Source organism: Leucoraja erinacea, chromosome 33 (assembly GCF_028641065.1).
Source record: "Leucoraja erinacea ecotype New England chromosome 33, Leri_hhj_1, whole genome shotgun sequence".
Classification (NCBI taxonomy): domain Eukaryota; kingdom Metazoa; phylum Chordata; class Chondrichthyes; order Rajiformes; family Rajidae; genus Leucoraja; species Leucoraja erinaceus.
The window spans coordinates 13,448,838-13,475,799 of NC_073409.1; the positions used below are offsets into that span (position 1 = coordinate 13,448,838).

The 26,962-nt window shown below is 41.5% G+C and overlaps 1 protein-coding gene across 3 annotated transcripts in view; it reads left to right on the plus strand.

Annotated features, from left to right (window-relative positions):
* The window catches only part of LOC129712726 (uveal autoantigen with coiled-coil domains and ankyrin repeats protein-like), a 122,311-nt gene extending 95,361 nt beyond the window's left edge, over positions 1 to 26,950 (plus strand). For 2 of the 3 annotated variants that reach the window (XM_055661396.1, XM_055661397.1), the window contains exons 12-19: positions 1,142 to 1,174; positions 4,962 to 5,060; positions 10,914 to 10,962; positions 12,549 to 12,586; positions 13,827 to 16,538; positions 18,648 to 18,797; positions 22,772 to 22,837; positions 24,969 to 26,950. In XM_055661396.1, coding sequence (XP_055517371.1) covers positions 1,142 to 1,174; positions 4,962 to 5,060; positions 10,914 to 10,962; positions 12,549 to 12,586; positions 13,827 to 16,538; positions 18,648 to 18,797; positions 22,772 to 22,837; positions 24,969 to 25,040 — 3,219 coding nt within the window. In that variant the 3' untranslated portion in view covers positions 25,041 to 26,950. The remainder of the gene's footprint in view (positions 1 to 1,141; positions 1,175 to 4,961; positions 5,061 to 10,913; positions 10,963 to 12,548; positions 12,587 to 13,826; positions 16,539 to 18,647; positions 18,798 to 22,771; positions 22,838 to 24,968) is intronic. The other variant, XM_055661398.1, reaches the window with a different exon arrangement.
* Positions 26,951 to 26,962: the final 12 nt, after the last annotated feature.

Consider the following 26,962-nt stretch of genomic DNA (forward strand, 5'->3'; position numbering starts at 1 on the left):
TAGAGACTAAGCAAATGAATATGCTGTATTTTGTAGATAGTCCACACTGCAATTGTGAAACTGCTGCTGAATATTTCGGGCTGTAGGTTAGTGGTATAACAATTGGGTACCTGTGTAAAAATGTAATCCTCATTTTATTCTGCAGCAGAATAATTGAAAATAAAATGACAGACTCATTGTTCGTGCCCATGAATGTTTATTTATATAAATTCTGGGGTGCCCTATTTAAAGTAATTAATCATCTAATTTCCACTTCAAACACATTGACTTGCGGTCATTGAAAATAAAAGTATTTTAATTCTATCCAAACCGATTGATGCTCTCTAATGCAAATATGGTAATTATTTTCTATTAACTCGTTTCTTCATCCACTCCCACATGCAAAGTGCCTTGTATCCAATCAGCCAAATGTCATTTGCAAGTACAATACATTGAAATAATATTAAAGTAATGAGAGTAATCTTCAGAACATTTTGCAATGTATGTAATTATATGCAAAGAGGTTTACTATAATTTACTGAAATGACCAAGCAAAGGTTAGCAATTTTCTGATCAGGCAGTGCTTTTTTGTGAAAATATAACTCAGCTACTGATATTGGAATGGCAAAGTGATTACATTGCAATCCAATGATGCAGATTTGTTTTATCAGCATGACATTTGTGTGCATTCCTATCTAGCTGTGTCTCTTGCTGTGTATTCATGCTCTTCTTTCTTTTACTTTCCTTCCCTGGTCATTGATTCTCTTATCTTCAAACAGAACATGCTTACCAGCTCATTCATTTCACGACCACCTCTTCTCATCTCTGAGCTATTTTCCAATGTTAACCTCTGACTTTCCACGGACTAGAGTGTGGATCCCTCTCCTTTCTGGAATCTGTGGGCTTTCAGAATTTAATCGTGGCATCGCCCACCTGCTACTTTAGTTCCACTAACACTTTTCATCTTTGGCAATCTTGGGCATTATGGTCCTTGGGTTTTCAGAGACTTAGTGAGGAATTGAACACTTAGTTATTTGGAAATTTTGTCGTTACTGTAAGTGCAGCCAGAAATGTCACGTGTGATCAAATAACTGAGATGATAGGGTGGTCTCCGTGAAATGCTTTGTGGCTTTTGGTAAATGCTGTTGTTCCCATTATACAGGAGTGCAAGTCAGTGGGAGAGCTTCAAAATGAGGTGAGTTTTTAACATTTAAACATGTGAATTTAGGCTTGCGTTGGTACGGGGTGAAGGATGCCAGGATGCATTTATTTCTCACAACTGTCATTCTTTTGAAATCTCGATACCCACTGCCTCTTCTTCCAATTCAACGTTTCCCAGGACTGAAGGCTGGTGAAACCTATGATTTCCTCTATGTCTAATCTTGTACAGCTTTTTAAAATTTGCCTTGTCAAATTATAATTCCTCAGTTTTACTGCTGTCAACCCCCTCAATCATATATAAAATGGTGCCACATGGTGTTAAATTATGGACAGCTATGCTGACAAGTACGATACTGATTGGAGCCATGCTGGTTTCTGTAAGCGTTTCTCCCATTCTTGTCCTAATTTCCCTGAATTGATGCAACTATTCTTCACACATGCCCATCTGTGCACCCATTTTAACTCCTCTTGGCGTTAACCCACATAATGGGGTTAATTCACAGGGGCCAAATAACTTTCTCGGTCCCAGTGATGCAGGGAGAAACTCACCTCGTCACAGAAATAATGTTAAACTGCACAGATATCACCCAAGATCAGGATTAAACTTGGGTCCCTGGAACTGAGGCAGTCATTTTTAATGCTGAGCATCATGCTGTTTTAAATTGCTAAAGATTATTTTTTTTGTGCGAAAGATTCTTTTACAGTCATTAGATGCAAAGAAGCAAGACTGACATTTCTATTGTTCCTTTCAAACACTCAATGTTTCAAAGGGGTTGATGTAAATTAAGTATATTTGAGGTGTAATTGTCACTGCAGTAAAGGAACCAGAGGGAGGCTGTTTAAAGCAACTATTTGACAAGCACTGCCCTACACTCTTCAATCACCTTCATCACCACCTCAAAAATAAAATCTCAATCAAGTTTATAAAACATGACCTGCCCCAGACAACGCCATGCTGACTGTCCCTAATTAGTCCATTCTCTCCCACATGCAAGTAAATCCTATTCAGAAGAATCCAATCCACCAGTTCCCTGCCATTGACATGAGGCTCATGTCTCATGTCATTAATTCCAGGTCTATAATTTCCTGGATTATTCCCATTTTCCTTCAACAAATGAATGATATTGGCTACTCTAGTCCTCTGAGACCTCGACTGTGGCTAGAGAGGATACAAAGATCTCCAAGGCTCCAGCAATCTCCCCTCTCAATAATATGGAATAGATTCCATCAAGCCCTGCGGTCTTATCCATCTTAAAGCTCTTCAAAGGACCCAGCACCACCTCCTCGATCTCAAAATGCCCGAGCATGTTCGTACACTCCAAAATAATCTGGCTATCTTCCATGTCCTTTGCCTTGGTGAATACTGATGCAAAAGTACTAATTTAACACCTTGCCTATGTCCTCTGATTTAAGGCTTAAATTCCTTCCTTTATCCTTGAGTGGTTCCTACCCTCTGCCTAGTTGCCCCCTCTTGCTTAATGTATAGAGTACCTTGGGATTGTCTCTATAATCTGATTTACCAATGATATTTCATGGTGTGTTCAGTGCTTCCTAATTCCCTACTTGAGTTATTTCCTGCTTTCTTTATATTCCTCAAAAGATGTTGCTTTGTTTCAACTTCCTCTCTGAAATGTCCAGTGTTTCAAATGCTTTCAACCTTAAAACCTCCATTCGGATAATTTCCCCTCTTTTTCAGGGAGTGGAGATCCAATCTTTTCTGGCATTCTTGACTGTTTTGTTTTAATTCTAATAAAATTATTTCTATGGTTTCAAAGGTTTCAAAGGTCTTTTATTGTCACGTGTACCAAATAAGGTACTGTGATGTATGAATTACCATACAGCCACACTAAAAAAGCAACAAGACACACAACTACCTAAAAGTTAACATAAGCTTCCAGACAGCAGATTCCCCACATTCCTCACTGTGATGGAAGGCAATAAAGTCTAATCTTCCCTCATGTTTCTCCCACCGTCGGGGCAGTCGATGCCCCCACGTCGGGGCGGTCGAAGTTCCCGCGGCTTGGAATTCCCGAAGTCGGTTGCTGACCAGAGACTGCGAGCTCTGCGATGTTAAAGTCTGCAGGCACCCGTGGTTGGAGCTCAGAGGTCGATCCCTGACAAAGGGATCGCAAGCTCCGCAATGTTAAAGTCCGCAGGCTCCCACGGAGGAGCTCTCGAAGTCAGTTTCCATCAAAGGCCGCCAACTCCTCGATGTTAGGCCGCAGTGCGGACGGAGATACGATACGGAAAAAAAAATTGCATCCCCGTTAAGGTAAGAGATTAGAAAAAGTTTCCCCTGACCCCCTTCCCCCACCCCCCACATAAAACAAGCTAAAGAACACAAAAAACATGCATTTAACACAAACTAAAAAAACAATGAAGGGGCAGACAGACTGTTGGTGAGGCAGCCATTGCTGGCGCCACCTGGTGGTTCCTAGTTCATATGAATACCTTTTTAAGTTAATGCATCATTACACTATTTTTATAATTTGTAATATCAAATTATGTATGGCATGCACTGAGGGTTTACCCTCGATTTGTCCAATTTCAAAATAGCATATATGTGTGTTCCAATGTGTGCTCCGTACGATTAATCCTCAGAGGTTCGTCTGCTTTTAAAAACCTTATTGGAGGTTGTTTTCTTCAGCTGGTGGCCTTTTACTCTTTGCACCAAATTGTTCCTACCAACCGATATTATTTGCCAATTAAACAGCCATTCTGCAGGATTATTTATTCCCCCTTTGAACTTAATCCATTCTCCTTATTGTGCCAATTTAGCGTGGTCTGCAATCTTTTCTATATTTATAATGATTAATTCTTGAATCACTCTGGCATTTACAGCCACTGCTCTACTGAAGTCTCTATTCTAGCGTGTGACTTAAACGTTCCTGACAACATTAAATTAAATGAACCGCCCCGCAGTTTAAACCGTTGCCCCCTTCTCATCTCATGTAATTTAAAGTTGTGCCCTGGATTTGTTTCCTAATATTTCTTCCTGGATTTCTAATTTTCAGGCTGAATTGCCCATCCTTTATGCTGCCTGATTCTCCAAGTTATATAGAATATTCATCAATCAGTGTAGTTTTGTGGTTGTCCAGCAATGCAGCAATTTAAATTGATCAATATATTGACTGGACACTTTATACATTACAAAGCACTTTCTGAAATGAGGAATCCTGTTCTATCACAGGATTTTTTTTAGCTTTTTTTTGATGGGGGGTTAATCGACATAATCTTGTTATGTTAGTCACAAGATTGTGTTTTAAATTGAGATTAAAAATTAAAAAAAGCTTTAAACCCATTTGAATAATCTTTGCTGAAATGTTAGATTGCCCCCAATGCTGCAACTGAACGTTTGTAACATCAGTGTGGTGTGTTAACATTTTGACATACACAACATCCTGAACTCTTTCTCCCCTGATCTGTCCCCTGCTGCCTCCCTTGCCAGGACTGCTATATCAAGATGGATATGAGCTTAATGTTAGGTGAGGAACATGCTTAAGAGACCTCCAGTCTTCTGCTCCCAAATCCCTAACTGGTTTTGCTCAGCAAAGGTATCAGGAAGAAGGAGTGGGTATGATACAGAGATGGACGACAGCCATGAAAATAGTGCAGCAGATTCAAAGGGCTGAATGGCCTCCTGCTCCTGTTTTCGATGTTTACAAGTCACAGCTTTGAGTGGGTCATCAGTTGATCCCCTCACCATTTTTCTTTTAACGCAAGAATGTTATACACCAATGCCGCTATTAAAATTGGGCACTGAATCGGAGTGCCTGTGGAATTGTTTAATTTAAAGTATTGTGCTCTGTTCAATCTAACAGAAACAGCAACTGAAAACCCTGTTGATGGCAAGAGAACGAGAGCAACAAGACAATTCGAAGATGCTGGAGAACCTGAAAGCGAAACTTAAAACATACGAGGTGCGTGGATGACATTTCAGGGCAAAGAATAAATCACTAATACTGTGATCCAAACAGACTGCTTCGTCCATCAATGCTAATATATTCTGTATCCCATTCAATCCAGCCACCAGCCACTTTTGGTCAGTATTTAGAGCACAGACAGGCCATTCATTTAACAAAATGGGTTTGTGCTAATATTGACACTCCACACAAACCTCTCAGTGCTCCTTGTCATATTCATATCAATGTATACTTTTTTTTCTTGGGTATTTATCCGATTTCCCCCTAATTCTCTTAAGCTGTGTCCTGTTCAGAAAATTCCACCTTCTCACTCCTCTGTAAAAAAATATTGAATGGTTTATTAGCGATTTTTATTATTTGTGCCTTTTGTTCTGTTCCCCTCTAAGTAGAAACATCTTCTTTCCTATCCTTGAAGCTCTCCGTTAGGCCACTCCTGTTGAGAATTGATCCTTTGTGTTTAATCTTTAACACACATTCGTGCCTTTTGTCATTCAAAAAGTGATGAGGAGAAAGAATGCATTGAGTAGCTGAAATACAAGTACTGGTGCTGTCTGTGGAGCTGATTCAACTGTATAGTTCAAAATGGAGTTAGATAGGTGTCTGAAAGGAAATAATCTTTGATGCCAAGGGATTGTGACTCGCTGGATTTTCCTCGCATTGAGTTGGTATGGTCTTGGAACAGAAGAACATAGGCCACTTGGCCCCTCAAGCCTACCCTGTCATTCAACATCCAGGCTGGTCAGTTCCAGACCTCGTTTTTTCTGCTGCGCTTATTCCTTGCGCTCAATACCTGATCTTTTAAAAAAATATCAACAACTTTGTTTTCAAACACACCTAATGATCATCCCTGCAAGGAAGAGAATTCCAGAGATTCATCATCTTCTGCAAGAGGTTCCTGTGCACCTTGGGTTTAAATGACTGCTCCCTCACCCAGTAACTATGTCCCCTCATTTGAAATTCTCTCCCTTCCATAAATAAGGGGACTAAACTGCACTGTTTGCCAGTTGTGGCCTGATCAGTACCCTGTACAATTACAACAATATTCCTTTTTTAAACAGCAATCCTCTTGCAAAAAAGGGCAGTAAGTAATTTGCCTTCTTAACCACTTGCTATATCTGTCTGCACAAGATTAGCAATTCGTGCACAAGAATGCCTGGATCCCTCTGCTCCCTGCAGTCATTCTAATTGAGACAGTTTGCTCTTAAGAGGAATCTGAAGGCAGACTATTATCTCGAATCTCAAAGTGCACAACCTCATTTTCCCAAACTGAATTCCATTTGCCAATAATTCACCGACAGCTCCAATATCCAAGTACTGTTGCAGAATTGTAAAATTCTCATTGCAACATGCCCTCCCACATACTTTAAATTACTTGCACTCTGTCCTACTTGCAGGTCAGTAATGACAATTTCAAAGAATTGTGGGCTAAGATCTGGTCTCAGGAACACTGACTGAAAATGGTGTATATATTCTGATGCTCGTATGTGATAACCCTATCTGGTGATAGGAGCTTTGATGTGGTATTTTGTGAAATTCCTTTTGAGATACCCATTGCACTAAAAACAGAGAAATAGAGGCCGGAGTAGGCCATCAAGCCTGCCCCATTGTTTAATATCATAGCTGATCTATGCTAGCCTCAGTTCATCTGTGCTATTTCTCTTTCTTACATTCCTTGCTCTTTCAAATATTAATCCAACTCCACTTTAAACCCTTCTAATGATCCGGCTTCTGCCACTCGGTGGGACAGAGAATTCCACAGGTTCACCAGCATCTGAGAGAAGAAATGTCCATAAGTCTCAGATTTAAATATCCTGCCCCTTATCTTGCAGTTGTGTCCCCTTGTTTGAGTCTTTCCATTGGTGTAAACATCCCAGCATCTAACCTGAGAAGCACCTTTAAGGTCATGGGTCTTTGAATAAGGCCATCCCTCATTCTTCGAGACTGCAAGTAATACGAAACCAACTATTTAGTTTATCTGGTTGGGACAAGCCTCTCATCCCAAAGATTGCCCTGGTCCAATCTTTGCACTCCTTTGCACTGCCATGTCTTTTTTTGTTTTGGTAAGAGGATCAAAACTATGCACCGTGTTCTAGGTCAGGTCTCACCAATCCTGTACAATTACAACAAACCCTCTTTTTAAACACCAGCCCCTGTGCAATGGAAGTAAAATTGCCATTTGCTGTCCTAACTACTTATTGTATTTGTGATTCATGCACTAGAATGCCTAGATCCCTCCATACCACGACGAACTGTACACTGCAAGGGCCAGGAAGAGAGTGGGTAAGATCATCTCTGACCCCCTCTCATCCTGGCCACAAACGATTTGAAGCACTTCCCTCTGGAAGGTGACTCCGGACTGTCAAAGCCGCCACAGCCAGACATTTTTTCCATGAGCAGTAGCTCTACTCAACAACCAAAACTCCTTTTGCTCTGGTATTTTACTTCATTCTTCACATGTTTAAATTATAATATTTTATTTTTAATTTTCTATGATTATCGTGTTGTTACTTGCGAGCAAAGCACCAAGGCAAATTCCTTGTATGTGTACATATTTGGCTAATAACATTTATTCAATTCAATTTGCGCTCTCCATTTAGATTACAATCTGCCTTTTGATTTCTCTTCCAAAGTTCATGACCTGGCACTTCCACAGATTAATCTCCCATTGCCTGTATTTCACCCAGACGCTTGATCCATGTACATCCCATTGCAGAATTTCAGTTTCCTGACCCCAACCTGCCCTTACTCATATTTTCAAATTATCAGTAGGTTTTCTTCTATCATCTCCACTTGTTACATCCTTCTGTGCTCTTAACTATCTGTGACTTACGCAACCTATTTTATGAATAGGCCTTTAATTTAGACCACCCCACTTTAATGAGTGCATATTCAAACAAAATTTGAGTACAAAGCTCTTGGGTTACATCAGTAGAGTGGTAGCAGAGAACAAAATTATACTCTTATTCTAATGTGATTGAAATCCCACCAGGGCAATTTCAATTCTGTTATGATCTCAATAAATTTCTGAGAAAAAGAGTTAATATCAGGAACGATATCTTTCAAATGGAATTCCATTAAAAGCTCATCTCTAAACTTCTCTGGGGAAGAAAATCTTCAATTTTTGGCTTATCTGTAATATAGGCGATCATAAATCCAGAGCAAGGTGTGTGTGACCCTTAAGAGCCTGTCCCACTAACGCGACTTTTCAGCGACTGTCTTCAACCTTCAAGCTCGAGGGCAGTCGCCTGAAGAACTTCGAGCTGGATCGACCGTCAGCGATGAAACCGCCAGCCAGATTGACCGTCCACACACACACACGCCCCACACACACACACACACACACACACACACACACACACACACACACACACACACACACACACACACACACACAAACACACACACACACACACACACACACACACACACACACACCCACACACACGCCCCACACACACGCCCCACACACGCCCCACACACACACCCCACACACGCCCCACACACACGCCCCACACACACACACCCCCACACACACACGCCACACACACACACACGCCCCACACACACGCCCCACACACACACCCCCCACACACCCCCCCACACACGCCCCACACACACGCCACACACACACGCCACACACACACGCACACACACGCCCCACACATACCACACACACACACACACCACACACCGCAAAGGTGGGAACCAGGGAAAGCGGGGGAGCGCTGTCTGAAATTCACACCCGCGATGAACAGGAAGGTAAATGACGGCTGGCACAGTAACGGCAAATCCTATAGAGAGCGCGTAGAGGGGGGGAGAAGGGGGGAAGAAGGAGTGGAGGCACTTTTAAGAAGCCAATCTTTTAATAACGTTTAGCGGGCATTTAACATTACCGGTCAGTTTTTCTCAACGAGCTTTACCTACGACTACCTTTGATTAGCTTTGATTGCCTTTGATTACCTACGATAGCATTACGATCTACTATGACCTACCTCGATTAAATCTACGAGAAAAAAAATATTGATTTTTTTTTTCTTTCTTTTTTTTCCCCCATTGCGACCTTTTTTTTACTTGCGGGCATTTTTCAGCATGTTGAACAAAACGCAGCGACCTAGCTGAGGCTCGAGTATGCGAGTACTCTCAAGGGACTACTCTCAAGCATGAAGGAGAGTTACAAAGACCTCCTTGGACCTCGTGTCGACCATGCTGCCAGTACGAGTCGAGGGCAAACTCTTCTAAACTTGTGAATTAGGTCGCCGCAGTGGGACAGGCTCTTTACTTTTGAGGCATCCCTAATACTCTGGTTAAAAATTGGTAATGAACTGGTTCCCCTGGAGAAGCCTACATGGTCAACTCTTACTGTCTTCAGGACAACCATGGTTGAATCTATTCACACACCCTTTCCCCAGCAATCATAATGCAGTTCATTAACAAAAAATCCTAACTCTTAGGTGTTAAATCAACTATTCAACCAATATCAGTTGGCATCGGCAGAAATTACAAGCTTTTGTTACCCTGTGTGTAGAAATGCTTCTGAACTTCATCGCAGAATTTTCCAATCAATGACCCCCTTGTCTCAAATTCCAGTGAAATAATTGTTATTGCACCTATTATTTCCCCCTTCAAAATGCAGGAAGTAAACAATGGGACAGTCAATCTGATTGCCATAGGATGAAGGATATCATTCAGTTGTGGCTGTTTCTGTTTTTGTGTCCCTCTGAGCCATATTCCAGATGTCTACATTCTTCTGCAGTGCAATTACAGTACAGATACAGGAAAAAAATCAAAATTAATTTGTCTGGTTCTGTTGATGCCTCCAAGTTACGTATTTGAAATAGTCATGTTCTGAATCAGGTCTTCAATCTCTCTTTTGGTTGATAATATTGACTGAGTTACAGAGTGAGTGCAATCCACAATACATTCCAATCCCTCTGCACGCCATGCCCAAACTCTTTCTTGTTAACTTTCAACTCCTTCAAAGATTGTGTGGTATGTTTTGCTGGCTTGAATTTATTTTTCATTCATTTTGAGATTTGTTTTTGAAGCGGAGGATAAAACTGTTTTTTTTTTCCATTATTTGGGTGCTCTTTCTCTGACATTGTGGTCCTGTTAAAGAATACCATTATTTTCCCAATGATGTGGTTTAACATTTATTCTAAGGAAAAAAAGACTTGCATGTAAGCAGACACAAAACTGGATGGAGCTGTACCTCATTGATCCTTTAAGATCTACACCAGGGCAGCCTGGATCCTGGAGATAGACACAAAATGCTGGAGTAACTCAACGGGACAGGCGGCAAATCTGGAGCAAAGGGATGGGTGACGTTTCAGGTCGAGTCTCTTCTTCGTGTCCAAAGAACGTTCTCGACCCAAAACGTCACCCATTCCTTCTCTCCAGAGATGCTGCCTGTCTCTCTGAGCTACTCCAGCATTTTTTTCTATCTTTGGTTTAAACCGGCATGAGCAGTTTCTTCCTATACACTGGTTCCTGGAGATCTAGGTGCTCACAGCACTTTGCTTCTCCATTCTTGACCTCTGTACAATCACAAGTTTAGTCCTTCTGTAATTAGCAATGATGCCTTTAGCTTTCAAGACTTTACAGTCTGTGATTCCCTTTGTAAATCCCCCCCTTCTCTTTCAAGATGTTCCTTCAAACATTGCTTTGACCAAGCATTTGATCTGTCTGAATACCACCTCTTGTGACCACCTCTTTTTATTCATTGGATAAAAAGCTGTAATAACCAAACGTTGCACGTTGTAATTATGCTGAATTTGCTGTATCAATACTAGTTGCTGGTAGAGCTTCCCATTTACTCTCAATGAACCTTGTGTGTTGATGTTATGATTGCAGGCTGGGCATCTATATGAACAGATGACAGCTGGAATCCAGTCAGCAAAGGGTAAGTACAAATATTTTTTAATTCTGACTTTGATATTTTGCACTCATGAATTTACATTTTTGGAAAGGTCAGCAAAAAAATGCATTGGAGAATGGTGACGCCCTCATTATAGTGACATAGACAGATTTGCATGGATCAAAGTTTAATTTTTGTGTAATTTGATTTGTATTGCATTTATCAGATGTAAATTGATAAATGTGTGACAAAAAATTGAACGGTGATCTTACCTTGGGATGCAATGCTGTGAATATCTCTAAGAACTTTTGCAATTATTCATGTTGCTCTCGGGAGCTCCAATGAATGCAGTATTTTAAGTGATATTTTTTTAGTTCCTTGGCTGTGAATGGTTAATTCATTAGTAATTGTGGTATTTCAAGATCTTGCTGTTTTTATGGCTGCAAAGCCTGTGTATTTTACCCTTATTGCATCGAGCAAACAATCTTGGCTTTGATTAGGTTATTTTTTTTTTTAAGTGGACAGATTCCTGATTACTTCTTTGTTAACTGGCTGGTGTCTTGGGTAGATGTAATGCACTTCAATTGTTTGCATGTTGAGCTTGTGCTGTCCCATTGCAGCTGAACTGTGAAATAGGAAGCAATCTAAAATAATGAAAGCATTTCTCTCAAGGCAGCTGCTGGCACTCAAATCTATCCTTCAATCAGAAAGGGCATTCAGATTTGTCAAGGTTTCTGTGGTGAAAATCTTTTCACGAGCATGTGAAGTGTGTTAATTAGCAGGGTTTATATGTAAATTATTTATCCTTTGGCATACATTAATGAATCAGATGCTTTGTGTTGGAAGGTGCTTTCCCATTTTACGGAATGCTGAGTGTTCACAGATGTAAAGTCAATTTTGCTCTATCCTAACAGTCCACCTAAATTTTCATCTCCGATGCACTACCTGTATGCTTTCAGTCAGAAGGCCCGTGTGTTTCCTCCATGTGAAATTTGTGCTTTGTGCTGAATGCAATACAACATGTAGAATGTGGCCATTTGTCTCATTGAAGACATGCTGGGTTTTTTGAAGCATAATCTGGCTAATCCTACTTCCCAGCCTTATCGCAAATCCCTTGTTTTTTGTTTCCTTCGTGGATTGATCAGATTCCCTTTCTGAAAACTCATTAAAGCTGCTCTCATTGACAAACCCCACTGAGGAGAGAGGGTATTGCTGATATCACCTCATATCTCAAAGAAACCAGTTATATTTTGCTGCTGTAAATGGTGCTCTCTAAACACTAGTTAGATAGAGCAGAACTCTGATAACACCCAGAAATGGATTAAAATTTCCCCAAGCATGATCTCTAGATGACAAAGAGTCATGTCCCATCTTCAGGTCCCTATTCCAGAGATCAAGAGATCCATCTTCAGGTCCCTATTCCAGTTCCAAGCCAAGCTCTCAATTATCTTGTAGCGTATTTAATGATGCGCATAGATTTATTTTTTCATTCCTTTGAGGTGCGAAGAAAATCATATTGCAAATCCAATTATGGAATGAACTGAGTGTAAAATTGCCAAATATAATTAAAAATGTGTAAGCACACTTTGTAATAAATATTTGTTTTCTGCTTCATTTTTTTCTGAAACAAGTGAAAGAAGAACTAGCTCTTTCGGGCATGGAATCACAAGTAAGTTACTTTTTTTTAATCCTGCTTGACGTGGTGTATACAAATAATTGGATAGCTGGACCCATTTTTCTTCTAGTATAGTGTGGTACAACAGGTAAAAAGACCCTTTGGTGTATTGGTCATGCTGACCTCAAAAACATCCGTTATGCTCATCCTATCTATCTCGTGTATCCCTATCACCGCCTCTGGAAAATTGACAGATGAATGGGAAGAAGGGTCCCGACCTTAAATGTCACCTGTCTATTTCCTTCCATGGATGCTGCATGACCTGCTGAGTTCCTTCCTCATATTGCCTGGTTTTGATATGTTGAATAGAAGGAGGGGGGTTGTAGAACTAGAGAAATCAAAGGCACAGAAGTCAAAGGTTGGTACAGTGTCACAGCTGGTACAGTCGCTGCCTCACGGCACCAGAGACCCTAGTTCAATCCTGACTTTGGGTGGCTGTCTGTCTGGAGTTCAGCACATTCTCCCTGTAACTACATGAGTTTCCTCCGGGTGCTTTGGTTTCCCACACATTGCAATGACATCTGGGTTTGTCAGTTAATTGGCCTCTGTATATTGCCCCTAATGTGTAGTGAGTGGATTAAGTGGGATAACATTGAACTAGTGACAATGGGTGATCGATGGTCACGTGGACTCGGCAGGCCAAATGGCCTGTTCCCATGCTGTATCTTTAAACTAAGAAGCATTCCATTTTGGAGATGTTTCAATGGTTTTAATACAATTTCTTATGTAAGTGCCCTCCATAAGCAGGCAGCTTTATTTTATACATATAGATTAGGCCAACAACATTATTAGAAACAGGTAGATATTTTGCCAAAATGTTGGTTATTACCAACAATAGGATTACTAATTATTATAGTATTTATTATAGTGTACTGAAACACAGTGAAAACTTTTTTGTCAAATCATGCTATACCTGAGTACTATCAAGCCATGCACAAGTACGAAGCAAAGAGAGAAAATACCGAGTGCAGAATATAGTGTTACAGCATTATGGCGTTGCAGTTATAGAGAAACTGCAGCTAAAAAAGTGCAAGGTTTGCAATGAGGTAAGTTGGGAGATTGGGTCTACTTGGTTGAGGTCTATAGATCACGATAGTTTGCCTCAAATTGATGAAATAACATTTAGGATCACGGCACCATTTGTCAAATAATTTCACAAAATTACCACGCGTTTTGGATATTTCATTCAACTTGTTATGCTGTAGTAATGGCTTTCTAAATATTTTTATTACAGCATTCTTCCAAATCGGCTGTTGGGTCAAGTGATATGTTGCTGATTGATCACGGCATGCCTGGTACATATGAAAACGTGAAGGATCTGGAGATGATGAGGAGGTGGTTTGAGACGGCAAAGAAGGAGAAGGGCAGTCTCCAGCAGGAGCTAGTGAGCAGGAATAAGCAGTGTGATGTCCTGAGAGATGAGTGCAACCGTGTGAAGCAGGAATCGGATGAGCAGATTAGACAGCTGGAGGATGCGTTGAATGATGTGCAGAAGCGAATGTTTGAGTCGGAAGGTAAAGTGAAGATCCTACAAGCGCATGTTAATGCCCTGAAGGATCACCTTTCAAAGCAGGGCTCAGCAGGAAGCAACAGGATGGCGGAAGATCTTAAAAATCAGCTGAGAGAAGTGAAATCGAAATACGAGGAAGCTGTGGGTAATGTGGAGAGGTTGGAGCACCAAATTAAACTGGGTGCCTTATCGATCGAGGAACCGGTTGCGGCACTGGATGTGGAGCAGCACATGAAGGAGGTGAAAGAGCTGCAGAAGGCTTTGAGCGCGGCGGAGCAAAGGAAGCAAGAGGCAGAGAAAAGGGTCAGTGCAGTTGAAGGTGAACTGAAGAGCGTGAAGGCAAAGCTGTCGCAGTGCGTGCAGGCAGAGGAGTTCGAGAACATGAGGAACTCGTTCCTCAGTACGTTGGAAGAGAAGGAGAAGCAGGTGGCGTCGGCGGGGAATAAGTACGAGAGAGCGCAGGTGGAAGTTGTTCAATTGCAGAAGGACTTGGAGCGAGAGCGAGCCCAGATAACGGCATGTGTGAAGATTGAGCAGTATCAGTTGCTGAAGGGAAAGTTGGAGAACCAGAATGGTATCCTTACTGATGTTACGCAGAAGCATCAGAAGGTGCAGAAGGAAAATGAAGCTATTAAACTGGAGAACAGTACTATCAAAGCTGAGCTGGAAGACTTCAAACACAAACTTAAAACACATTACGTACCTTTGAAGATGCATGACGAAATGAAATCTTCATTGAACCAGGCAGTTCGAGATCTGAACAAGCAAATTTCTGAGGTTTCACAAAGGCACAAGGACGCTTTGAGAGAAGCAGAAGGGTTAAGACTTGAGAAGAACACAATAAGTGAAAACCTAAATCATGTGAAGTCTCTATACGTTCCTCCAGAGAAACACAAAGAGGAGATAATAGCGCTGAATTCCATCTTGGGCAGCTCGAAGAAGGAACTGGATGAACTCAACAAGAAGTATGGCCAGGCACAACAAGAGACTGAGAATGTACTCAAAGAAATCGTTACCGTGAAAGAATCATTGAAGAATCGATATGTGCCCTTGGAAAAGCACGAAGAACTAAGAACCCACCTGAGCACGACTTCAGAGAAAGCTGCGATCGAGCTGTCGACTGTGATGCAGAAATGCAATGTAGTACAAGACGAATTGGCAAAGTGTGAGCAGGAAAATAAGGAACTGAAAGACCAGCTGGCTGAACTGTGCAATGAAGTGCAGAGAGACTACGTAAGTCTTCAGCAGCATGAAGAAATGAAGGCTGCCTGGAACAGAAAAGAGGAGGGACTTCAAAAGCAGGTTGAACACACTCAATTGAATTACAAGGAGATTCAGGAGCAGGTTGTGGCACTAAACAAGGAACAGGAAAGCCAGGTGAACAGATTTCGAACACTGCAAGAATCCATCAAGTCACAGTTTATTCCCATTGAAAATTACAAGGAAAACCAGAATGCAGTTAATGCCATGGTGAATAACCTGAAGAATCAATTGTCAGAGAAAACTCAGCAATGTTCTGTGTTTCAAGGGAAAGCCGATCGATACAAGGGGGAGACGGAAGAGCTGATGAAAAAGGTTACACAGTTGGAGGGAAATCTGGAATGCCATTACATTTCCAAAGCCGTGTATGAAGAAATGGAAAGCAAGTTTGTCAGTGGTATGGAAGAAAAGGATGAGCAAGTGGAAGAAGTGAAGAAGAGGATTGTGGATTCTGAATTACAGAATGAAAGGTCACAGGCAGAGAATGCCAGGCTGCAGTTGGCTGCCCAAGTGTTGGAAGAGAAAATAAGGTTAGAATACATTCCCGTTGAGGAGCTTGAAAGCATGAAAACATCGCTGAGCAGCAGAGTTGCTGAGCTGCAGCAGGAAAAAGAACAAGTGAAGGACTCTTTGGAGCAGGAGGAAGAGAAAGTAGCCACTCTCCTCCTCCAGTTGGATGATCAGAGGAAAGATTGTCTACTACTTCAACAGCACAATGAGTTGAAAGAGAAGATGGAAGAAGATATTGTAGGGCTGAAGAACCAGATGAATGAGAGGGAGGAAGAAATGAAAGGGAAAGTTTTAGAGATTTCCAAGCTACACATGGATACGGAAGCAATGTCTAGAACAATAACAGAACTGGAGGCAAGGCAAGTATTGGACTTGTCAGAGCACAAAAGGGTGAAGACCTCTTTAGAAGCACAGATACACTCATTAAATGAAAACCTGGCCAAGTTGAAAGAGAAGCACGAGCAAATGTCTACTGAAGTGTTGCGTGCCAAAGAGAAAGAACTATCAGCTAAAGATGAAAAGGAGACCTTTCAATCGAAAACATTCAGCTTTGAACAGGAAATTAAAGAGCTGAAAAATAAATATGATGAATCCATGGCAACAATCTGTGATTTGCAGAAAAGTATTCAGGAATCTGCCAAGCAAATTGAGGCCAAGGATAACAAGGTAATATTGAAGGAAATTGCCTTATTATTGGCAATGACATCTGGGCACTGTGGGTATTTCTTTGTTTTCATTTCTCAGACTGTCAAAGATAAATGTAAAATTATTAGCTAACCCAGTAAGAAGTTTGGGGCAAACATCTATACACAAAGTTTGTTGAAAATCTGGTATTTGCTTGGTAGAGTGAGTTGGGGAAATAAGTGAGGGAAAGGGAAGTGAGGGTGCACTGAGAGTAATGGGCCAAATGGCCGCATCCTCTGTTATGAGGAAATCTGAAATGTGAGAGATGCTGAAACTCCACTCTTGAATGAAATGACTGGTAATTATTGAGAGGATGGGTTTCAAGGTATTTTATTGTGGGCTCCAGTAACTCTATAGAGCGGCATGGTGGCACAGTCACTTTCAGGGGCAGTCTGTACGGAGTTTGTATGTTCTCCCTGTGAAGGCATGGGTTTTCCCCGGGTGCTCTGGTTTCTTCCCACACTGCAAAGACATACAGGTTTGTTTGTTATTTGGTTTTGGTAAAAATTGTAAATTGTCCCTAGTGTGTAGGAGGGTGTTAGTGTACGGGGATTGCAGGTCGGTGCGGTCTCTGTGGGCAGAGATCCTGTTTCTGCACTCTATCTCAAAACTAAACTAAGCTGAGATATTTTAATTTACAGTTCTTTAAAAATATATAAAATGATGAAATGGATCATTTGCATTTTTTTTTTGTTTCTCCTGCAAGACCTAGCTACTCTGGAGTCAAAATCTAATATTAGAGAGTCAGTTCACAGGATGGAATATTGAACCATTACATTGCCTCTGGTTCAGTGGTGATATTCCCAAGAGCAGAGGTGTTTTCCTCAATGCTGCAACAAACAGAATCACTTGAAGAACAAAAACATCACTGACCAGTGGCACTTTCTTATAGAAACAAAGAGTAGAAACATAGAAACATAGAAATTAGGTGCAGGAGTAGGCCATTCGGCCCTTCGAGCCTGCACCGCCATTCAATATGATCATGGCTGATCATCCAACTCAGTATCCCGTACCTGCCTTCTCTCCATACCCCCTGATCCCCTTAGCCACAAGGGCCACATCTAACTCCCTCTTAAATATAGCAAATGTGGCAGGTGCTAGTTGATATCAAAGATAGAACACAGTGCTGGAGTATCCCAGTGGGTCAGGCAGCATCTCTGGAGAGAAAGGTGGCGTTTAGGGTTGGGACCCTTCTTCAGAATCCCGACCCAAAGCGTCACCTATCCTTTTTCTCCAGAGATGCTGCCTGACCCGCTGAGTCACTCCAGCACTCTGTCTATCATTGGCACTTTCTTGTTTGAAAAAACTTACTGGGGCAAATTGTCTGATGCGGTTACATTACAATTGCTGTGAACACCTTTAGAAAATACTAATTATCGAAAAGGTGGTGCAGAAATGAAATCTTATTTGCAGTAGATTGTTTCAGAAACCTTAGCTTACATTTGATCGTAAATCCATCATGCCTACAGTAAAGCTCCAATAATTCCCGCTCTGACGTTTTGGAAATCCTGATTGTCTGGTATCTCACCCAGTAATGTTTGCTGCACTCCCTTACGACTTGCATAGGTTCGAGACTCTGCATGGGTTCTCATGCATCCTTTAACCTTGCCATGTTCCCAGGGAAATTAATTTTTTTAAGATTGTGTAATGTACCAACATTTTCCAAAACAAATTCAAGTTGTGTTGGGGTGGTAATAAGAGACAATGGATTATGGATGTTGGAATCTGGAGCAAAAGATGAACTGCTGGAGGAATTCAGTGGGTTAGGCAACATCTGTAAACACTTTGGGTCGAGACTCTGCATGGGCCCTGATGGGGTGTCTTGACCCAAATCGTCGACTGTCCCTTTGCCTGATCTGCTGCGTTCCTCCAGCAGTGTGATTTTTGCCTGATGTTAATTCTGATCATTCAGTCGTCTGAAAAAGTTCCGCTGTCACCAGAAGTGCAGATTGTTGAAGTTTTACTGCATCATGTCTATCCTGCCTTGCGTTGTGACGACTTGCTGTGTGACTTGACCAACTGCGACTGTTGAAGGAAGTGGTGTGTGAATTGACCAAGTTGTACATTTTCTTCCCCCTCTCCTCTGGATAGATTACAGAGCTGTTAACTGACGTGGAGAGGCTGAAGCAAGCACTGAATGGCCTGTCACAGCTTTCCTACTCTGCCAATAACCCCAAGAGACCGAGCCAGCAAATGGAGGCACTCCAGAACCAGATCAAAAACCTGGAGCAACAGCTGGCTGTAAGTTGACCATAATTAATACGCATGATATATCCATATCTTAAACATGCACGTGATCTCGTCTTGTCATTGTCACTGTACCCCTGCTGTGCTCGCAGCAATTGTGTTTTTTCAACATGTTGGAAATAATTAGTTGTTTTTTTTCAAAGTGTGAGCAAGAAGGTTAATGGTGAGATGGAGGCGAGTGAGTTTCTGTTTAATCATAACTTGGCACATATTAATTCCATCCTACTTGGTAACCCTTCCTAGCTCGCTGATGAATTAATATTTTTCACGATGAATGTGACCTTTCACTGTAACAAAACATAGACGACTGCAACTGTTGACAGAGGTGCCTCGTCTCCTGTGGTGGGAATTAAGAATGGGCAGGGAATTTTGATCTTAGATAATGCTCACATCCATAAAATACATTCTTAGAAGTTAATCTACTTGGCTCTCCTGTCTGGTTCAGTTTTAACCAGTGTTAAAGAGTGTCAAGAGTTTGCAGTTTTGTGGGCAAGTGAGGCCTTAACATTGAGGCAATTTAAGTATAAAGATCTTGCACATAATATATTGTTTAAAAAAAAAAAGTACTTGATGTATTAACTGCATGGCTATGGAGTGAAAATCCTTAGGACAACCAAAACACTTCAATAGAAGTAAACAGAGAGGACATTGCGGTGAGTTGATGGTGTGGATACCTCTATTCAAAAAGGTTAACATGTCAGATTCTTATAACCGTTGGATTGCCTCCCATGGAGGGACCTTCTGGCTGATGGCAGGCAGAAAATAAACCCATAGTGGATTTGCAAGTGTGTTAGAACAGCTAATGGTTATCTGGTGCCCGTTGACCTCAAGTTGTTTTGGTACAGCAAACTGCAGTAGGGTTGGACAACAGTCTCACAGGGGGTTCTAAAGAAAGTACTTTGTACAGCGATTCTTTGAATACCACGGTTGTACATTTTGTCCAAAACTCAGCTAGGCTGTGTCATACTCGCAGCAACTCCCATTCACTCATCACCCCTAAGATTATAAACAGTCCTAGCTTCCAGCAAACAATGCCTTGATTTACCTACATTTTTAAATCCTTTCATGTTCTTGGTCTTCCCTACGTCTGTAGTCTCTGCTACCTCTACAACCCTTCCAGGGGATTGCTGTTCCCCCAATCTGAGCCTTTCAATTATCCCTGGTTTAATTGCTCCATCATTGCCAGTCCTTCCTTCTGTTGCCTGGATCCTGAACCCTCCCATCTTTGTCCCTCTTTCTGCCGCTTTGACCAAGCAATTCTTCATCCAATTTAATAACCATCTAAACAAGTTGGAAATTCATAGCTATGAACAACATGTTCACCAGTTTGCGAGACCTTTGATTAAGAGTAGCAATCTAAAAGGTTGAGCTAAATTGCTTACTTTATATGCTAACTGAAGCTTCAATTAATGACAACGAGCTGTTTCTGTTTTGTTCTGGTTATTTAAGATGCAAGAATACATTAGAAATACTAAACTTTAGTTTGTCTGATTCATAGTGTTACAGTTCAAATATCAAGTTAAATATGTGTACATGTCTAGAGCAGTCAGGAGCAATGAATCTTTAGTTTGCACGTTACTGTTCTTGCCGTGCCAAAGGAATGCTAAATGTTCATGCTGAATATTAGAACATCAGAACATAAAACAGTAGAGCACAGGAACAGGGCATTCGGCCCATAACATCTGTGCCGAATATGATGCCAAAACCAACAATTATCTGCTGCACATATTCCATATCTCTTCATTCCTTGAATATCCGTGTGCTGTTCAGAAGTCTCAAATGCCACTGTCATATCTGCCTCACCAATACCACTGGCAGCATATTCCAGGCTCACTTCACGCTCAGTGTGAAACAAAAAACTTGCCTCACACTTCATCCGTCTCACCTTAAAGCTATGCCCTCTAGTATTTTATTTTTTTCATCCTGGGGGAAAAGGTTCCGACTGTCTATTCTGCATGTCACCAAATACTCCAGCAAACTACCATGGATGCCCTGTGGAAAGTATCCTGTCTGGTTGCATCATGTCCTGGCTCAGCAATTCCAATGCACAGGAATGCAAGAAGCTGCAGAGAGAGGTGGACTCGGCCCCGTCATCTTGGCACAACTCTTCCCACCATCAAGAATGCCTACGTGAAATGCCTACCTCAAAAATGCTGCAAGTATCATCAATGATCCCACCATCGGGCCGGGCCATGCCCTCTTCTCTATCGGGCAGGAGGGACAGAAACCTGGCGTCCCACACCGCCAGGTTCAAGAGCAGATACTTTCCTACAACCATCAGGTTCTGCACAACCCTAATCCTAACTCGGCAACAGAACACTGCGGACCACATCTTGCCCCACCATGGACATGTTTTCTATTTTTTGCACTCGTGTCTTGTTTTTGCAATCTTTGTTTTTTCACTCTCTTATTTATCTTATTTTTTGTGTTGTCTGAGTCAATGTGCCTTTGATGCTGCTGCACGCTGGAAGATTTTCATTGCATTCGTACCACATAATAATAAACTTAAATTGTATGGGAACAGCTCCAGTGAAGTTCCATTCAAGCAGTGAAGGCAACTCAATGTGTATTTTAGCTTTACAAGGAAGCAGCTGCAACATAAAAGGGACTTGTGGGCCATGCAGGATTGTTGACTGATCTGACAACTCCAAGCCTTCATAACTGTCATTGTTCCTTCCTGTAGAATTTCCCCATTTTGGGTAATAGTTCTATAACGAGAAGGTTTAGTGCACCATAGTAAATCAGAGTTTGGGGCTGTTGGAATTATAGGATGCGATGCTACATGATGTCCAGTGTTGCCTGAATCAATGGAAACATGGCACCATTTGGAAAAATAAACACAAGAACTATGTCTGGACAGTTGTAACAATCTCACCCCTTGCAACAATATATAAAGTGCTTGTGTTTTGCTGGCAGCAGTCCCACTGCTTCCTCCATGACAGCGTTAGTACTGCTGACACAGTATGCATAGTACTGACCTTTGTGTTTGGCTTACTTGGCGCTTCTCTTTTAAACTGAGTCTTTGCAATCACCCCAGAAATCCACCAGTTTGGCCAGTGATCAAATCATATAACAGTGTGACCGAGGCCATTCAGCCCAAATCCAAGATGGTCAAAAATGGACATGAGACAATTCTCACTGCTGAGTAAAACAAAGCGCTGGGTAACTCAGCGAGTCAAGCAGCATCTCTGGAGAACATGGACAAATGATATTTAGGTCGGAGCCCTTCTTCAGACGGGTCGGAACCTTTCTTCAGACGCCACCTCCTGCCCTCCAACTGTAATACCTTGAAGAAGTTCTCCTCTTCTCTCCGGAGACAGTTCCACAACCTCCTCTCTAACTGTCCCCATCTGTGATCCTCCCCAGAGTTACCTTTTTTTTTGTCCACACCCACCCCCGAGTTACTTCAAACTGAAAAGGGTTTCCTAACCCGAAACGTCTATATTCATGTTCGCTCCAGGGATGTTGCGTGCACCTGCTGAGTTTCTCCAGCTTTTTTGTGTAACCGCCACTAATGTTCTTGTTATTCTGCAGCAAGAAAAACACAGTGAGTTTCAAACTGAAAAGGGTTCCTAACCCAAACGTCACCTATCCATGTTCTTTAGGGATGTTGCGTGACCTGCTGAGTTACTTTAGCACTGTGTCATTTGAGCAAGAAAATTATTTCATTTCAAGTTGGAGCGAGCTGTAGGAGTGGTGAGAACAAAGAATGTCTGTGTTAGGGTGGGGACTGCAGTCACCTGGATCTCCACCCTGTCATAGACATTCTCTTGTTCCCAATGGAATGTGTTTTTCTCACTTTCCTGATTCTGGTGAAGGAATATTCACTTGTATTGTTTACTGTTTCTCTCTTCACAGATGCTGCCTGACCTGTTGAGCATGTGTCGCATTCTCTGTTTATTTTTAAATCCTATTGAATTTTAATTTTCCGCAGTTTTGATCCCCCATCTTTTCTGATATACCCACAGGATGCTGACAGGCAACACCGTGAGGTCATTGCAATTTATCGGACACACCTCCTGAATGCTGCACAGGTATGTAGGACAATGTTGATAGAATCTGTACGGAGTTTGTAATTTCTTCATGTGTCCGCTTGGGTTTTCCCCGGGTGCTCAGTTTTCCCCCCATATTCCAAAGACATACAGGATTGTAGGTTAATTGGCTTTGGTAAAAATTGTAAATCGTTCCTAGTGTGTAGAATAGTACTAGTGTAAGGGGATTACAGGTTCGTGGGCTGATGGTCTGTTTCCACGCTGTATCTCTAAACTTACCTAAACCATTTGACAAGATGGGAACTAGGAGCTATGTAGGGCTATAACCTACTGACTGGTACTTATTGTGGTACCTTCTGCAGGTTGGATGTTAACTGGACTCGCCCATTGTCCACCTTCCAATTGACCGCTTAGTTATTTTCTGTTGCCGGGAGACTTTCTGATGGAGATGGTTCTTTTTTCCTGACTAAATCACTTCCTTCCAATAGACAATAGGTGCAGGAGTAGGCCCTTCGAGCCAGCACCGGCATTCAATGTGATCATGGCTGATCATCCCCAATCAGTACCCTGTTCCTGCCTTCTCCCCATATCCCCTGACTCTGCTATTTTTAAGAGCCCTATCTAGCTCTCTCATGAAAGCATCCAGAGAACCTGCCTCCACCGCCGTCTGAGGCAGAGAATTCCACAGAATTCAGTGTCTGGAATGCTTCCAATTTTATGAAACTTTAGTGAAGTTTTCAGCAAGGTTAATGAATGTTATTATGAACAGTAATCTATTCAATAAATACGTTTCATGGATTACTCATCCATTTAATATTTAACTGACATAAAAATTCATCAGATGCTCACACCATGTGCATTTAATTTTCACAAAAATATTAATGGAATGCAGACATCTCTGGCATTGCCAGCATTTGGTGTCAATCTCTAATTGAATCTCCCTGAGCTGAGGAGACAGGGAAGATTCAACAACAGTTGTCATCTGAAGTCACTTGTAGCCCAGACTGGGGAAGGACGGCTGGTTTCTCTCTCTGTATAATTTCATTGAGCCAGAAAGGGGTCTTTGCTGGAATGGTCTCGATCTGATATGTCACCCCCAGAGATGCTCTCTAGAGGTGCTGCCTGACCCGTTAAGTTAATCCAGCAATTATTTTTTTTTACAACAGTACGGTAGTTTCACTTCATTGTACTGAGCGGATCTTCATGGTGTTCTGTGTGAGGGGCAGATAGTTATTTTCTACATTTTATGACTGTTTTATGATGTTAAACCTTTACATTGTAAGCCCACAGCTGGAGGTTTGCAACAATTCCATGCTCCATGTTTTTGCAGTTGTATTAGATACTTGGAGAAGGTGCTGGAGAACCTGAGTTGAATGTGATGTGGGGTCTGTTTTGTCAGAAGAGTTGGGACTGTCTCTAAAGCAAAGTGAATGTTTGATTATTTAATTTGTTTATTTAATTGAAGGGTAGAGGGGTAGTCTTGATACATGGGTATGGAGTGTCAAGAAAGTCAGTCAACAGAGGATGTGGATCTAAGAAATTGTAAATTGGAGAAATAGGTTTTTTCTACTTGGCAGGCTGGAGCAGATTCAACAGGAAACGTGAATTGGAAAAACTCGAAGGGGAGAAAATGTTATGGGAAAAGAGCAGGAGAGTAGGATTGATCAAATAAAAGCCCTGTCCCACTGTACGAGTTCAGTCAAAGAGTTCTCCCGTTTTGCCCTGATTTGAACTCTGAGATTTACGGTAATGTCCGCTCGTCGGTACTCGGGGCTCTCGTTGACATTTTTAAACATGTTGAAAAATCTTCACAAATCTTCCCGAGCTTACCGCGTTTCCCGAGTACCTGCCTTTAGCGTTACGAGCCGATAAGAGACGTCCGCGAGCTCCGACGTACCCGCTACGTTCATTCTCCGTGCTTACCACGAGTTTGCTTTTTTTTAAACTCGGGAGAGCACTTGAATGAACTTGTACAGTGGGACAGGGCCATTAGTCTTTCAAAGAGATGGTGTAGTTGCGATGGGCCAATTGTCCCCTACTTGTGCTGTTTTGCTCCCTGAATGTGCACCCCTTCTCTTACAAATTCAACTATTTGTTTCTTTTATTTCTAACCTTAATAAAATAATGTGTAGAAAAGCCTGATTCACTCACTTCTCTCTGCATTTCTTGTCAGGGTCACATGGATGAAGATGTGCAAGCTGCTTTGTTGCAGATCATTCGGATGCGGCAGGAGTTTGTCTGCTAGCAGAATCCTGGCACCCAAGTATTTACCGTTGCTGTGTTAAAGGTTGTAACAAGACTACTTGAAGCTGCTGTAGCATTTACCTGGTGGCCTAAACTCTTCACCTTTTAAAGAAAAATGCATTATATTGGAAGAGAAAGTAAAGCCATTTCCAGTTTGCACCCTCTCATGTTGGCTATTTTATGTACTAAAGTACAAAGCAGTTTAGTTTATTGGAACAAGACAAAGTAAATGCTAATATCTGATACATTTTCATTTGTTGCCATTGCCATTTGATTAATTTTTGTTTTAACTTAAGCCCTGCCTGACCTTGTGGGAAATTTGTTGCCACAAAGATATGCTTAACTTGCGTATTGGCTCCAGGGTTTCAATATCTTAGATTGTGCTACACTGTGACATTTACAGAACTGGAAGTGTGAAACGTTGCTATAAAACTCAACATCCTATGGACAGATTTCTTTTAGATGCAATCCTTCTCATGGGACTCCTGGGATTTGTTGGGTTTTGAATCCACAGGAAGATTTCCAGACAAAACAAACTTAAAGCATATTTTTAGTCTCCTTTGATGTCCAACATGAGCCGCAAACACATCATAAAAAGATGCATTTTGCTTTCTATGAACCATCGGCTGTGATGGCATTCCTGTGACTACCAACCTTTGGCATTTCAACACACACTTCCCACTTTTTTTAATATATATTAGCTGTCAGGAAATTTTTAGTTTGCTCCGCAAAGAATTAATTTATTTCCTTGGGGGAAGGATAGATCAGAACTCAAGTGTGTCAGAGGCTAAAAAGAGAAAAGCGAGCATAATGTTTGAGGTGTCCAGACATGGCCAGACCTTCTGCAGAGAGATGGCGTACTGAATAGTTAACATCTCGCCAGAATGAAAGGGTCACTATCTGCAGTACTTGTAGTTCTTTTTTAGGTAATTTTTAATCAACCTCTGATTCCTGTCCGCCTTGTAATACTGTTCTCTTCCACTCCCCAGCCTGTGTGATCAGAGATTGAGTAGCATGGCAACTCTGGTGTGTGCCCCCTGGCAAATGGTCAAGAAAGGAGGGACCATAGACATAGCTCTTGTTGCATTCACACCTAGCGTGTGCATGTCCAGAGCTGTGACCATTACGTTAAGGCCATTGCTATCATTGAAATTAAGCGAGATGGAGCCTCTTCACATTTTGTAACCAGAAGTTAATTTACTGAAGAATTATGATACTATTTTACCACTGATTTGTGGGGGCCCAATCTTTAATGTGGAGGCAGAGAAGGATGATATGGCTACAAACCATTTGGATGGCAAAAATCTTTATTTTTAAATCCCTGATGCACCCTTTAGTATATTCATGCAAGGTGCTGTACTATGCAATTACCTGTATATTCGTAGAGGGCTAACCCAGTTAAAAGTAAAGGGGTGATGTCAATATTATTTTAAAGTGAATGTGTTATATAAACCTCTACAGCAAAGTCCATGTGATCTAGTTTCAGTGCCTATCTGTAATTCCAGATTGAAGCCAACAGCAGCATAATGTTTCCTTTATAAAGTTACTTGGCTGGCCAAGTCTGATTTATAATTTAACTGTTAATCAAAGTGTTATCTTTTTGCAGCAAGCTGATGTAGTTTGTAGATTTGCATTAGGTTTCTGCTGTACTCTGTTACCTCTTAATGGAGTTAGAAGAACTGTCCATTCTAATAGATTCTTTATAGAACCGAGGTACTGATGTATTTCTCAGCTGGACTGGTTGTGGTATTTTTGTTACTGAATAATATTGGATACCTAGACATCTGTTTAATTTTGACAGTATTCATCACGTTATTCCTCAACCGCATCAAATGGTTACCTATTTGTAATGTGACTGGAACAAATGTTATGTCAATGAATATTATATATCTAGTTATAGATCTCTCTGTTCATGGTAATTGA